Source organism: Seriola dumerili, unplaced genomic scaffold (genome assembly GCF_002260705.1).
Source record: "Seriola dumerili isolate Sdu_G_001 unplaced genomic scaffold, Sdu_1.0 BDQW01001435.1, whole genome shotgun sequence".
Lineage (NCBI taxonomy): Eukaryota > Metazoa > Chordata > Actinopteri > Carangiformes > Carangidae > Seriola > Seriola dumerili.
The window spans coordinates 540,322-556,333 of NW_019175690.1; the positions used below are offsets into that span (position 1 = coordinate 540,322).

Consider the following 16,012-nt stretch of genomic DNA (forward strand, 5'->3'; position numbering starts at 1 on the left):
AAGAGGATGCTCTCAGGGATGAATCTGTTCCTAAAGGGTCCATTCACATCAACACTGTACCAAAGAGTATAGCATAACCTCCATTTCTCTCACCTCACTTGATGGAGATCAGCTCATTAGGTTGCCTTAAGGTGGAATTAAAGTTCAGCACCAGAATTCATGCAGTACTAACGCTGCCTCTTCCTGTGCACGTATACAGCATTGTTTGTAGGGTCCCATTTCTTTTGAGGATTCTCCTGCTACTGCTCCATGTTTTTTCAATCAGTAATAAAAATAATAATTATACTAACTATCCCCAACCAGGCAATGTGTGCGTAGACGACCTTCAGTGCAGATTCTCTCAGTTTCCCTCTACAACCTGTGAGGGACATTAGGTAGATTGTAGCACTTTGCTGACACTGAATTGATGAAGACACAAGCCGTCTGTTTACAATGTGCTTACTTACATCCACAAGTCTAAGACTAAATGCAAATAGGACATACCAAATATTTACCTACTCTTTCTACCCAAACAGTACTGCTGCAGTCTGTGACGAATGGTGGTACACCTTCAAGTAGTATATACACTCCAAGCACTTTGTTAGGAACACCTGTACACCTGCCTATTCATACAATTATCCAATTAACCAATCATGTGGTAGCAATGAAACGCATGAAATCATGGAGATGCAGGTCCGGAGCTTCAGTTAATGTTCATATCCAACCACAGTGGCTTTGATCGTGGCATGATTGTCATTGGTGTGAGTATTTTCTGAAACGTACACACACGAGTCTCTAGTTTACTCAGAAAACCAAAAAGCATCCAGTGAGCAGCAGTTCTGTGAACGGAGATACCTTGCTGATAAGAGAGGTCAGACTGGTTGGAGGTGACAGAAAGGTTATAGTAACTCAAGGCAGATGAGTATGAAGGTAAAAAATGCAAGAGGGTGTGGGATACAATCTAACAACTTTAATTAGTCACACAAAAAGAAAAAAAAAGAAAAAGAAAAAATAAGTGTGAAAGTAAAAGAAATCCAGAACACACATATGTAGTGTTAGGGTTACTTTTAAGTTGAAGGTCGGGGTTAAATATTCCCCGTAGTAGAAAGTAAATATATGAATAAATAAATATTTTAATCTGACCAGCAGAGTAAAGTTTTGTCCCCTGAGGGTTAATTGTAAACATTAAAGACTATTCAAACTTGACTATTTCATTACTCCCATCATGGCCATACCGCACTAGGGTTGGGCATGACGTATTAGAACAGGTTTAACTGATACTTTTGTGCTGCCAAGTTTATGTAAGGTTGCTTTTCATTTTGTTTGATGTTTTCATTAAAACCATTTTTTTTTCCGTTTTCCGTTTTCGTGTTTTGTTTCAAGATATCTGCACTTATTTCTTAAAAATCTAAACAAGTCAAACAAGTTGATTTGTAAGAGACACAGGTTGAAGACAGTTTTATTGCACTGGCAATTATAAGATTGTTTTCACAGATATTGTTAAATTATTATACGCATTGGCTGCAGTTTACAAACTATACTTTATATCCCATTGATTCTGAGGCAAAATAAAAACACTGTAATGCAACAAACAACATTAGTCAGAACATTTGGTGCAGTATTAAAGTTTTACTTCTTGAAAATCTTGGTTACAGAGTCGGCGCTGTTAGTACTGATTATGATGCAATCAGTCAGTCTAAGTAGTAAAAACTCCTCAACACAGCGTGACAGGTGGGAACATTACTAGTCACAAACATGCGAATCGCACTTGTCCATCTTGGAAGCTTGAGCAGGATTCTGAGTGCGTCATTAAATGCCACCTAAAGCTTTTACATTTTTGTTTTTGTGTAACTGCACCACATTGTTGTCATCACACATATCATCCCTGATGATGTGACAGAAGTACCTTACTTACTTGCACTACCTTTAGCACTTGGTCTGCCATTAAGAGTGATGAACAATTTTCTTCTACTTTTAATAATCATGATAACACTCTTTTTAGAGATAAACTTAATGTGATACTGTGCACCATAGCTTGAGCATACTCTGAGCAGTTGCTGTAAGCCAGCACTTTAAGGAGACAGGACGATGAGATCATCAGCGTGCACCAGATGGTTAATGAAACTAGCTTGTTTGGCCATTGGTATAAAAGCTATTGTACTCTGTGTTGTTGAAAGTTTCTGTAGTTGCCCTCACTGCCACCTTGTTCGTACTTTCTGTTCAGGCCACTTTTGCTGCTCATCATAAAGCACCTCCGGCTGTGTGCCAGAGATGAGGAAAAGCAGAGGAATTATTTATGAACATCATTATGCTCATGCAGCTTTAACTCTCGTTGTTACTCATTACTTGCATGTAATATGTAAAATACCAGTTTATTGATGAAGTTGTTACACCTGCTGCTCTGAACAGTTATTTGATAAACGTCCACAGATTTGTGACGTGTGACAGATTGCTCTTCATCGCAGTACTTCCTGATTGTGTTGTCAGTGTTGTCTTGTTTGCTCAAGGCTGGTTTCAGGAAAAATTTGTCCACAAAAATCCAGCTCTGCAACATTCTGCTGAGTTTCCGTGCAGGAACTGAAAAGTAACAGCAGACTTACGGCATCTTCCAGTGTTTCTCTTTCTATTTTACCTCACTTTGTCTCTCAGTTGCCCTGAGAGTATAGCATAACCTCCATTTCCAGTCTTGGCGAACCTGTCAGTGTCATTAATGGCATGTGTAAGCCAGATCTAACCACATGTGTTTTGGAATTTATTCATTGACGCAAACAAATGGGAAACCACAAAAAAAAAAAACCAACTACACAAAGCTGGCGGGTCAATGGGAACAAATTATGTAAAACATTTTATTGAAGCAGTTTTAGAGAGGTGTTGATTCAGCTGATCGTTTTGGACGATGTAGTTTGTGCTGCTGATGAATTGCGTTATACGAAAAAGTGTTTCTATTATTTGTTCGCCAACTCTCATTGATATAAATGAATCTTCATGAAGGGTTAATTATAACAGGACTGTTGTGTTATACTGCATTGGTTTTTAGCTAGGTGTACTTATTAACCTGCCAGCGCAGCTTAGTGCTAAACATTAGTTCCTCCATGCAGACTTCCTTTTTTTTCTAAAGCCCATGTCACACAGCACTTGTTGACTTTTGTGAAGGGTAAATAAATTGTTCCAGCACATCCGTGTTCTCAAGGACCAGAGAGGTGTTTACTTAAGAGCAGCAAGGCGTGAGAGAAGTCACCATCAAGTGAGGACAAAAGACCTGTCTAAATCTTTATGGTAGTCATTAACAGTTAATTAACTTAATTAAGAGTTAATGGAACTGACTTAAGCTTTTGTCTGTATCTAAAATGTACTAAAATGACTTTAAAACATGAGTGAACTCAATGGTCCTTTTTGTCTCTGAATGGCAAGATACTTAAACTTAGTGCACACTGCTTTACTCTGCTGTTCATTACTTAAAACAAGAATACATTTATTTGTAAAAAGTACTTATTACTAAAACTACATTTATGGGCAGACAGTGAAGGTTTAAGTTTTTAACTTCACCATTTAAGATAAATATTAAAATAAAATCACTTGTTTTTTAACATTTGTAAAAATGAAGAGATTGATAGCAGGTTTCGTACGTCATAAATTAGTCTTTTCAATACATGTAGCCAAGATTTAATCATGCATGCATTTTTTTTTCAGTGCGGTATGAAGTGGTAATTAGGTTTCATTTGATCTTCTGTTATCTTTTATTCTTCCATCCATCAGGGTAACTATCTGGTTTTGGATGCAAATGTTACAGCGGTTTGTCTTGAACAAACACTTTGGCTTAAGGGTTTCTCTCTTCAAGTCAGAAGACTTTAGGTGTGCTCAGGAATTTTTCTGTTCTGCTTCTTTCTGTTTTTTTTGCCTTCCTCTTGTTCAGCTGTTGAACGCCTGCTGCTCTTATCGCAGCTCTGCTAATACTATTATGATGAAACCAGCTGCTACTGCAACTAATACCACTGGTTCCACTACAGATGTGAATCTGCAGTTAATGCGAATAATGCCATCACCAACGCTTAAACATTATATATACAGTATAACACTACTGCCTCTGTTATCTAGTGTTAATGGTAAATTGAAATGGTGGTGGAATCCCAATCCAAAAATAGACAGAATGAAATTTTGTTCTCGACTACTATTACTACTAATGACGTTTATTTAAAGTTGCAAAATGCTACACATAAAACAACAGATTGAAAACTGCAGTTACGAATACAGATGGTGTAAATTAGATTTAAAAAAAAAAGAAAAAAAAAAAGTAATTCAAATGAATAAGAAAAAGAAAATGATGTTTTCTTGGAAGACTCAACCTAGTTTCCTCAATGAACAAAAGTTGTTCAAATGGAAAGAATATATTCAGGTGATAAACAGGTTTGGCATCATAGATTCTACGTCAGGCTCGTTACAGTCTGCACATTACCTGTTTCCTGTAAACTGGCAGATACGCTTCACGTTGCGTCACATTAGGGGAAACATCTAGAGAAACTTGTGTTGTAGGGTTTTGGAAGTCAAGGAAGTATGATTAGTGTCTTAAATAACCGGTAAGGATATGTTGAATTTTGACATTGTGCAGATTATGCAGATATGGGCTGAAACTGAAACCAGTCTGAGTGGCGGAGGCATACAGCCATGAGGCGGTAATTGTAGTTTACTGTATGTAATGAGTCATGAAGGTAGCCATTTATCATCATAAGCATCATATAAACATTTAATAAATGTTTCATAACTCAGCAGACATAAGGACATTTTAAGTGTTAATTAAAGCACAGTATTTCTCAACAATTACAACTTCTCCTGTGAGGACATATGTTATATCAATACATCTTTACTTTACTATATTATTATTCATTATCTGTTTATACAGCAGCTCTCACATTTATAACATAGTATATAGTTAATACATAGTTATTATGTTACCTTATTACTATTTCTGCTATAGAACATCTGGAAATATCTAACAGTCCTTTTTTAAGCTTCACATTTCAATCTTGCTCTCTTGGAAGGAATTCTGTTGCAGTCAGTACATATTATTCAGCCATTTACATAAAGTTAATACCCATCAAGCTGTACTGTTGTCATTGCTGGACAAAGTTTTTCCCTCATTAATGTTCTTTTATTAGTCTCAGTGCGACATGGTTCAAGAAGCGTGAAGGCCATGAAGTCACACATGCTTTTCATAGCCCAAGTTTTGGGAACACAAACACTTGTGATGTAAAATGGTTGATGATGATGGACATGAGAGATTTGATAATCTCACTGATAACCTGAGTGACTCAAACTCAAACATTACACAACAGCCAAAATATGCCCAAAGTCAACATTGTGCCCGTGGGGCAGATTGTCTTGTAACAGGTAGACATAAACACACAATCATCAATCCAACAAAGGGAGATGCATAACAAGATGCAGAAAAGAACACAGGCCATTAAACACAAATCTGATAGCAGTCTGTTCTTTATATACAGTATAAACTCATCCTGTGGCTATTACAAACACGTTGAACCACTCATTCTTGTTTATGACTAGTCTGCTTAAAAAGGCTGAATTGTGCAGTTGCTATTGAGGGAAGATATAAGCTAATTCAAGTGTTGTAATGGCACAGAACATGATTTTTTAACAATAGTGCATCTATGTTACATACATAGTTTTGGGTTCAGTAGTTAATTTGTTAAGGTCACTGTCAGATGAAGTGTATAAGTATCTGTATTGCGGCCAGCAGCTTGAGTTTGAGCTTTTTCTGAAGCACCAGTTGTCTCTGTTTTTAACAAATTTTGAATTTGTTAAAATCATTGGAATCATTGTCTTGGGTTGCGGCCGCCTACTTTTTGTGTTACCTGTCACTATGACCCTCCACCAGCTAAACTTTCCTAAGATCTCAGGCCAGTTTCAGGACCCATAATCCTATATATTGTTATTTTATCACTTACATCTGGCATCATCTACACCAACTTTACTTTATCTCACCTTGATCCATCTCTAAACTTTCTTCTTTTCAAAAGTACTTTAAAAGACTTCAAAGTACAAAAGTACTTCTTCAGCCTTTTCAGTCACTCCACTGAAACTGCAATTGACAGAACCTGTAACCTTAATAAAATTTAAATGGGTAAGTTGTATAGAAATTCACACCCTGAACAGTTGTCATGGAGGAAATTATCTATAGAGACCAAAACTGTTTTTTGTACCAGGTTGTAAACATGTTTATTTCTGCTGTAAAGTTGGGCATTTTAACATGGGGAGTCTATGGGGATTGACTTGCTTTTGGAGCCAGCCTCAAACGGCCATTCAGAGAGCTGCAGTTTTTCGTACGTTCGTGCTGGCCTAATTTCTTTAGCCTTGGAGGTTGCTGCTTGGCTAAAACAGCAAGTCATCCCATCTTTTGTTGCTCAACTTTTGTTTTTTTTCTGGCATGCACTTCAGTTGAATGATTCTCTTTAGGGACTTCCTCTTACAGAAGAAGCACATGAAGGGTTTTGGTTGTGTCCCTATTTCCTTTTCATAAAGGTGCTTGCTTTTTATTGGCTAGGTTCCAAGTTTAATAATAGTGTGTATGTAATTAACTTAAGATGAAATGGTGGATGACCGAAATGTGATAAACAGAGGAATTCACGAAAAAAGGACTTTGAGAGCCAGACACGCGGGGTTGTCTTTCAACTTTGTTGCCTTTCATGCGTGCATCACTCCCTGAGCACAAGATGATCACGTGTCATCTGCCTCTGAATCATTTGCTTCGGTTTGTTGATCTATTGAGTTCCTACCTTTCACAACAGGGGCAAGTAGCGTGATACAGAAGGGACAAGAAATTAGCAGGAAACACTTTTATTAGAAAGAAACTAAGATTAAATAAATGACAATACAGTAACTTCTGGTTTAATACATAATTAAAATGACTACTTTAAATAATATAAATATTTAAAATATATTACTACATTCTTAATTCTATTCTTAAATCACTGTTCCTTCATTCTTCAAGCTCCACAAGTTTCTTCAGATCAGACTTCCACTGCTCTTCGTCCTCTCCCTCCTCCTCTACCTCCACCTCTATCCCGTCCATGGTTTTCTGCAGCTGTTCCTTGATGCGGTTCAGCTCCAGCAGCCCGTCCTGCAGGTCCTTGCACACTTCTCGGATTTTAGCGGCAAACTCTGTCTTGGCGCCCTTCCTCAGCTCCATGGAGTCCTTCGCCAGGAAAAAGACATCCAGAGCCAGGAAGAGACCCGACATAACGCCAGTGGTGATGCTCATCACCTGGGCGGCTTTAGCGGCTCCACCCGCAACACTCAGGACCTGAACGGTATTAATCAGGCTCTCTGTGTTGATCACTAAAGCCTTGCCGGCCCGGCCGCCCTCCTTCATTACGTGTTTGACGTTCTGGTTAAGGTGCTTCTTTGAGATGCTTTCAGCGTACTTCTCAAAGTTCCACTCCTCAAGTGTCTCCATCCCTTCCTGTCAGGTAGATAAAGGATGGAAGATTTTACATCAGGGTTGAAATCCCATTTTTTCAATCAAAACTGCAGCTAGGTTTGTTGTTTGTGGTTGTTAATTCTTTAGCATAGCTGCCTAAGTACACAGATTATTTACTCTAAATACTAATTGTAATGATTATGACTGACGAGCTGAAAACCTTACCTGCAAAAACTCCAGACACTCCTTGATGTCGTTCATCTCCTCCTGGTAGTCCTGAATCATCTTCTCCACCTTCTTGCGGTCTGTCTTTGAATGAACTGTGTCTGTGATGTTGGCTGAAGCAGACGCCACCCCACCTGCTGTAGCTACACCAATGCCCACAGCTGTGACGATGAGGGAAGTTCCTGCTGTGAAGGGTGCCAGAATGAGGCCGGTGATAGTTGTGACAGACCCCGCAACACTGGCCAGACCTCCGCCGACACTGGCCGTGACTGTCTTTTTATGAAAGCTGTCGGCTGAATCAGCCAAGGCCAGGAGCTCAAGGATTCGCTGCTGGAGTGAGGCGCCGCGCTGGTTGAAAAAGCGAACAAAAAGACGAGCCGCCATGAAGACACGATCAGCTGCTTGTTCAACCACTCTGAGACAAGGAAACAAGGAAAAGATGTCACAAGAGAAACATTAACATTCCAGCCCAGTATTTTGATACAGCTTAAAAAGTAGTTTTTTTCTGTTGTTATTGGCCAACACTACACTAAAGCTTTAGAAAATAATAATTCTACAAGCAAACTGATAACTTCACTAAATATTTACTTACTCTTCAGCTTCATCATTCTGGTTTGCCTCATTCCACTCATCCCATCCTAACGGACAGAAAAACAAACAAATACAACTACAAAGTCTCAACTGCAACGAACAGGATCACCAATAATTAACAAAATATATCAATATCAAGCATACCTTCTACTGTTCTCCACCACGTCAAAAGCCCTTCTTCATCCTGGAAATGAACAATTGGAATTAATTTTTTTTTTTTGTGCAGCATCATATGATGCAATGTTATAAGTCATAAAAATGAACATACGTCTAGAGGGTCCAGGACCGTTCCTTCAGCCATTTGCAGCGTCTGAACTTCAACGGCCTCCTACAACAGAGACGTGCCACACACTGTTCACAGTTTGTTGGACTGAATTTCTAATGAGCTGTTAGAGAATTATTAGTCTGACAATCCCACCTTGCTGCCATGTAACAGTTTAAGCTTTTCACCTCGTTACATCTTGTGTCCAATGTTCAAGATGCAACAATTCTTTCCTGCCATAAAACATTTCCAATGTATACACCTAACTGGCTCAATAGGCAATATAAAAATGTAACTATGCAGTTATTTTGGCCAAAATGATCCTGTATACAACATGGAGGAAAAGTGTTTTCATTTTCTTTTTCTTTCCCAGAAAAATAAAAAAAAGGGTTTCCTTATCACCTCCCAGGGTGAAATACCTTGTGTTTAGTCTACAGCAGGCTCCTCAGGCTTGTCCTAATTGGGATAGAATTTATAGTAATAACTTAACTATTGACATTTTGTAATATTAAAGAGAAAAAAAATAGGACATCCAAGAACCAGGTGTGACATACACAATCTAGTTCTGGTATGAAGCTACTCCACACAGGCTACTGGCAGAGAGGCCATAGAGGCATATACGGCAACTGCAACCACAAACTGTTCCAGACTGAATCACCAATTTCTGGTAAGGGCACCTACATTTTTGTCTACATCAAATCGAATGTAGGCTACAGTGGCTTTAGCAGGTAGATTATTATGACGTACATTTAATTTTCTATTGTACTTAATTATTTGATCACTTAATTGCTAATTTGCTTGTGTTGTCATGTGATAGGAAGATGCACCTGCGAACAGGAAATGAAGATAGATATGGGAAAATCAGCGAGAGAATTCACCTGAGAAACCACAGGCTGCGTGTGATGGTGAGGTTTAAACAGGACCAAATTAAGTGGAACAACTCACAGACCAGAGTTAATCTAAATATATTCCAATGAAAGAACTTCACTGGACGAGAGGTGACATTGGCAAATAAAGGCTATCCTCTAACCACACACCCTTTTATAAAAAAAAAATACGATCCTGTCATCTTTATTTATTTAAGGAGTTGTATGTTTTATTAGTTAATTAGATAATACGATTGTGCAAACACATCTGCGTGCAAGATTGTGTGTGCTTGATGAGCAGCAAATGCAATCTGCACTGTGGGGAAAAACTCTACTGCTGCTCAGCTGTAGTCACTTTCAAATCTATTTTCTTAATTAAATTTGGCACTGTTTATTACTGCACTGACACTGTATATTGTGTCTACTATTGTTTTGGTGATTTCATATCATTTCATTCTACTTAAATTATTTTAATTCACTGTTATACCTTAATGTAGAGAATGGCCTCAGTGTTCAAAATGTGTTATACACACACAAAGCTGCCTTTCATACCAACCTGAGGTATTGTCTGAATGTCCGATGATGCTGTTGCAGAGTCCTGTGGAAAATAAATAACAAACATAACATTATTAAAACACACAACCATTTACAAATGATGATGAAAATGCATGACAGAGTATCTTTCTTCCAGTGCAGAAAATGTAATTTATGTTTTTACACTCAACGCAGTAGCACATGGTAAAGTACCTTTGTTCCGGATCCAAACAGTGCACTGGGCAGAATCCTCTTTATTCTGAAAGTCTGGAGAAGAAATAAAGAACACAAATATTATTCTCACATCTTATATCTCCTTGCAGTAAACGAGCAGTAACTGCAAAGTAGTAACGTACATGTGGATAACTTTTTGTAGCAGTTTTAATTCACATGCTTTGAATTTGAAACTACTTTGAATGAGACTTGACTTCATCCTGCGTTACATACATACCATAGTTTTTTTCTTTGGTGCCTCCACTGGCTGATTGTTCACCTCACCGCTGGCGGCACCGTCAGTATACCAAATAGACTGGAGAGATTATAGGGTTAGTTCTCTAACTACCTACAGTTTGACATAAAAGGTGGGGTTCACACATGGTGCACACATAGTTCAAAAATGCCTGGAATGAAGTATCAGACAAGGTCACAATCACGTCTGTGAGGCTTCAAACTGAGCCAAATTCAATGACGAGAATATATGTGTAGAATGTTTATAATTACTTGGCGAAAAGATTTACTACATGCTTGATTGACCTGTTTTCTGGAACAAAATGAATAGCTGCTTGTTGTGGTACATTTGGACATTGTGCACCTTGTCAGATGCCTCGCATTCGTCTGGCTAGACAGCATATTTGTATTGTTACCTCCAAGTATCACCATTAGTATTCATTTTACAGCAGTAAAATCAAAAGCACAATGAATGAAGAGTCAGTCACTGTTAATAGCTGTCTTATATTAATAATAATAATACATTTGGTCTATTAGATCTACGGCAAAAACGTTTGCCTAGGTTCATTTAAGGAATTGAGGGGCAAATCATCCAAGACAGTTAGGAGATGTACTTAATGTCGTACATGTCTCTCGATGGTGCTATCATCCAAGCTTTCAGAGCTGGAGGAGTCCTCACGATGAATAGCTTGATTTTCCTGATAAGACATAAGAAACAGGTGGGAGAAAAACTAAAGAGCAGCTCAGTCTTCAAATGTAAAAGAGAAAGCAAGTTTAGGTACCAACATCTTAACAGTTAAAAACTATTTACTCAAACAGATGTGATCAGCTCAAACTTCTTTAGTTGCTGGCAGCTTTTAGCCATTAAAAACTGGGCACTGTAGTTAAGAACACTGGATGAACAAACAATCTCCATCAATATGATCAATGATTAATGCAATAACACCATGCATCGGGTGTGGTTCATTTCTGAAATCATTTTATCTGATTTAAAAACTGAAACAAACATCCCCATTCCTTCCGAAAATCACTGTAACCTAAACCTGTACCTGTGTCTTGGACGAGGAGGCTGTAGTGGGAACCGCAGAGTCTGTCTGACATTCATCTGCTGGCATCTGTATGACAACACAACAGTGGGTAACCAGTTACTATAGACCATACTGACTCATCAGAAGCAGCTTTCTAACGGTCAATCCATTTGAAATGTCTCACAAAGCTGTTTATGAACTGTGTCCCTTAAGTTAGGCTTTTCTAAGCTGACTTAATATACAATTAGAAAAACTTAAGTTGACAAAAGGTAAGAAGTTTATATCTTTTTACAGTACCTGTGTGTAAGACTTGAAGGGGTTCACTTTCTGCATCATCCCTTTGAACATACCGGGGTTCTAAAATAAATACAAAAGTTACACAAACACAGGAAAAAGGTGAAGTCCATACATGTATTCATCACGAGATGAGGTGGGAAAACAGTAAATACAAATGTGTTTACAATCCCACAATGCAACATTTTTATAGATGTGAAAATCACTGTTGCATAACTCAACAGCTGACACTGATAACACGAAATGGTGACGAATCAGGGTCTGAAATCACAGTTGTCTGCTCACTATGGAGTAAACTAAGTATAGAATGGCGATCATATAGGGAGTGGTGAATGAAGGGCTTAGTTTGGACACTTTCCTTTGGCACCATCTGGTGGTAGCAGAGAGTATGACAGTGATGAAGGATCACTGAGAATTTCATGTGTACGACATTTTACAAAATGCTGTTCTGATCATTTATAGAGCCAGACACATAAATTGAGCAAACATTCCTATTTGAAGGTCCCTGAATCTGTCACTAGGCATTAACACCTTAGACCAAGTCAAACATCCCATGAACTCCCAAATCAGCAATGTAAAACATGACTGAACCTTTTTAGAAGGTAAATGTAAATGTCTGTCATCTCTTTAAGACCTTCGCACTTTCTGTTGAAGAAAGGCCCTGTGTCTTACTGAATGTAATCAGTTCAGACATGAATCTAATCTGAAGGCTACGGGTAGCCATCTATCACAGGTATAAGACAAGAATATAATGTTACAGCTTATTTTTATTTTGCCTGACTCCTTAATGTTCAGTTGGCTTCTGCTTTTTTTGACATAGTGCTTGAACAGATTTACCTGTTTCTCTGGCAAGTTATCATTGTCTGCTAAGCTTCCACTGCTGGAGGAAAGGTCATTGTGTAGAGGCCGTGTGTCCTGGATCACATGCAAGTAAGAAAAAAAAAAAAAAAACGAAGTGAGAAAAGTGAAGATGTACAGAGCAATTTTTTAGTTAATTTCAAGTCATTGTCATCATTATTACAGCAGGTACCTTTGGCTGTGAGGATTTGAATGGGTTCACTTTCTGCATCATTCCTGCGATCATCCCTGGATTCTAAATAATAAAAACATCAATTGGGCAATTTAAGTCTAAGCATGACATCTTAAACTAATCCTAATACCATATGATCAAGCCACACATTAACAAATGTCAGTGGGACTTTTAGACCAGTGGATTATGCAGTTGAAGATGCAATATACCTGTTTGGCCTGAAGTTCTTTTCCAGTCTCTTGTGGATCTACACAATCCTGTTGAGGATCACTCTTTGGCACCTACAGCCAAGACAGGAGTCGTGATGAAAAAAGATGCTCAAAATAAAACAATCAATTTTTTTTTTTTTTGCAGTATTGTCTGACCTTTAATTCCTTTAAGTAAAACTACCTCTTTAGAAAAATTCAATCTCTGGAAAAATGAACAATGGACAAAGAAAATACAAGTAGCAGGGCTTTTAGACTAGACTAGATATAGGCACCTCACATCTGACTCAGTTTTGAGAATTGTGTTTTTTGATCCTTCAAGGTCAATCAAGGTAGTGGTGAGGTAACATATAATGTCATCTTTTTTTCTTTTTACTTAATCACTGCATCACAATAACTTATCCATTAGTCCTAATCAAAAGGCTAGCTCTTCAGTCACATCTTTAAAATCAGTTTTCCCTGACACTTGCCATATAAAATTATTTACAGAGGCAGTACCTGTGTGGAAGACTTGAAGGGATTGACCTTCTGAATTACTCCTTTCAACATACCGGGATTCTGAAACAACAACACAAGGTCAGTCTGTGCACTACCAGGTAAAATATATTGGTGTATGTAGAATTAAAATGTTTACATTACTACTTTCACTACTGTTGTGTTTTTGATTTGCATTGTCCTGTGACAACTTAATTCTTAGATGTTTAGTTTAAGTTTAATAACCTGGTGAACATGGAGGGTTGTGAAGCTTTTTAGATAGTCTAAATATATGTAGAAGACTCTGGATAAGGGAGATCGAAGTCTCAAATCACAATCTTTTACCCACCTGATTAGAGTCTGAAACCTGCCCCTGCTCCAGAGACTCTGAAGATGGAGCTTTAGAGACCTGTGTAAGAAAAACCAGCTGAGTAGATACCCCATTGTCTCACGCAGATCATCTCATCATAACCATTGTGACTTGCAGACAATGCTGTGGTTACCTGGGAGGTAGATTTGAATGGGTTGACCTTCTGCATGACCCCTTTCAGCATACCAGGGTTCTGAAATACAAGTTTCAAAAGACAAATTTATAATAGCACGTTTCTGTTTCCCATTTTTCTATTGCACGAAACTTAATAAAGAGGTTTCCTGATTTACACATATTTTTTGATACGTTGATGTCAATGTGTTGGTTTTACTGTGAAAAACCAGAGTTTGGCACTTTGTGGGTAACGGTAGGCAAAATGTCTTTCCGCATCAGTGATAAAAATAATTGCTGTATAAGTTATATTTGAGTTCCTCTCACCTGTGAGGAGTTTGTCCCCTGTTCTAGTGACTCTGAAGAGGGAGCTTTGCTGACTGTGGAGGCGACCTTAATAAAGCACCAACATTAACCATATGATCTCATTTGAAGAACTCAAAACTGTTACTAAAACCTCAAAAACATTTTTACCTGTGTGGTAGACTTGAAGGGATTGACCTTCTGCATAACTCCCATCACCCCAGTCCTCTGAAGTTTGTGACAAAATATACATCAGTTGATGAAAATGCACCAGATTCATTGACTATGTCCAAATAGTTTTTTTCAGATAAACACCATTAATGAACCATGGGAAATTGCCACACATAAGATTTGTAAAAAATAACCTCTGACATGATGTGTCAGAGGCAAACCAAAAGAATTAGGTAAGGTCAAGTGGTCAAGATGATATTACAAAGTCATGACTTGTTCTCACCTTGGCCTTTGGGTTTAGCTCATTTGTAACCTCATTATTGTTTTCCTACAACAAATAATAACAGTCAAAAATGTGAAGAGACTGGCTTGTGGCTGTATTTTTACATTCCAGTGTTAACATTTACCTGCGAGGATGCGGTCATTCCTGCATCCTGCCTGTTCAGGCTGTGTGTGATGGGATTGTCTAGATCCTATAGATGAATAATGGCCTCAATGAATGGCACAAACACACATAAACAAAGTATCCCACTAACTTTCACCACTGTCATTGTCTACATACCTCCTTGTTGGGTCTTGGGGGGACTGCTGGAGTTTGTACTGTAGAGCCTTTATCTCTTTTGAACATGTTCATGCTAAAATACACAGTGTTTTAAAATATCAGGAGGTGAGGAGAAAAGAAAACACGTCTTTCAATACACATAAACTGCCAACCACAGAGGAAATGGTATGTTTTTCAGCACATTAATGTTTTAAAGCTGTCAAAAGTTGACCACTTTTCTAGATAGACCCACAAACCAAACTCCGTTCAAAAAATTAACAATTTAAGGTTCTACGCGCAATGGTGCACCCGAGAAACGAGTCGTTAATTATGTTTTATGTTTTTGTGGAAACCTAGGTTTTACTGAAAACATCGGTTTAAATCCCATCCACCACACAGCACTTTTTTTTTTTTTTTTAGTAATAAGATACTTTATTTGTCGCCTCACTTACAAGCGCCCACCCTTTCCTTGCCCAAGTGTGAAATCGGAGCTAGCTAATAACAGAAGTGAAAATATATAGGTACGAATTAGTTTTTGGTAAACACGAATTAGACGAATTGAAACCGGTCTTCAAATGAGTGGGGTAACAAGTTATGAAGTCGCTTTCTGCAAAGTGTACATTCGCAGAGAGCAACAAACCTTTAAATATGAAGACGTTTGAACGTAGTTTGGCTTGTGTTGGCCGGTGTTGTTCTCACTCCAAAACAACGTCGAATTTAGTGCCGGACAGGAGCGTACATTGTATCGGCCACTACAAAGGAATGTTTGACAACACAAACGCCAGCACCACACAATGAAATGAGCAGGCTGCCTACCTCAGTGTCGAGCCAGGAATAGAAAATGACAACAAAAAAACAAAAACCCACCGGGTTGCAAAGCAACACAAGAGTAGCCTAAACGAGTTTTTAAAAAGTTGTGCAGCTCAGTCCTTCACTTCCCCTTCAGGACTCAGAGAAGTCAAACCGGTTTGGCGACAACTGAGGCGGACCGCATTAGAGTTGGATTACAAAAGTATAATGTGACTTGTTTGCTCTGATTTCAGGGAAAGTTTAAAAAGCGAACAATGAACGGGCAGGGGGCGTTAAAGGGCGAGTGCTCCACATACACCCAAATAGTTTGAGAAACTACCGCCCTTTGATAGATCACC

At 38.3% G+C, this 16,012-nt stretch overlaps 1 protein-coding gene across 2 annotated transcripts; it reads right to left on the minus strand.

The window, feature by feature from the left end:
- Positions 1-6,664: 6,664 nt before the first annotated feature.
- On the minus strand, positions 6,665-15,758 carry LOC111238599. Of its 2 annotated transcripts, XM_022768176.1 has the most exons (23): positions 15,681-15,758; positions 14,886-14,958; positions 14,731-14,796; positions 14,607-14,651; positions 14,324-14,380; positions 14,177-14,242; positions 13,872-13,931; positions 13,718-13,777; positions 13,393-13,452; positions 12,898-12,969; positions 12,689-12,751; positions 12,496-12,573; positions 11,662-11,721; positions 11,386-11,451; positions 10,963-11,034; positions 10,341-10,418; positions 10,103-10,156; positions 9,912-9,953; positions 8,496-8,555; positions 8,372-8,411; positions 8,229-8,274; positions 7,637-8,051; positions 6,665-7,453 (listed from the first exon to the last, which is right to left on the minus strand). In XM_022768176.1, the coding sequence occupies exons 2-23, from the start codon at positions 14,955-14,957 to the stop codon at positions 6,971-6,973; spliced, it is 2,115 nt and encodes a 704-aa protein (XP_022623897.1). In that variant the 5' UTR covers position 14,958; positions 15,681-15,758; the 3' UTR covers positions 6,665-6,970. The 2 variants fall into 2 exon arrangements, with proteins under 2 accessions (XP_022623897.1, XP_022623898.1); XM_022768177.1 differs by lacking the exon at positions 14,607-14,651.
- Between the last annotated feature and the right edge of the window lie 254 nt (positions 15,759-16,012).

Excerpts from the sequence above, each read along its gene's own strand:
- LOC111238599 (XM_022768176.1), bottom strand. The coding sequence starts at position 14,957 with ATGAACATGTTCAAAAGAGATAAAGGCTCTACAGTACAAACTCCAGCA. Across the intron at positions 11,452-11,661 it reads CCTTCAAGTCTTACACACAG|ATGCCAGCAGATGAATGTCA; the intron begins GTACTGTAAAAA and ends GTTGTCATACAG. Across the intron at positions 7,454-7,636 it reads AGTGTCTGGAGTTTTTGCAG|GAAGGGATGGAGACACTTGA; the intron begins GTAAGGTTTTCA and ends TCTACCTGACAG.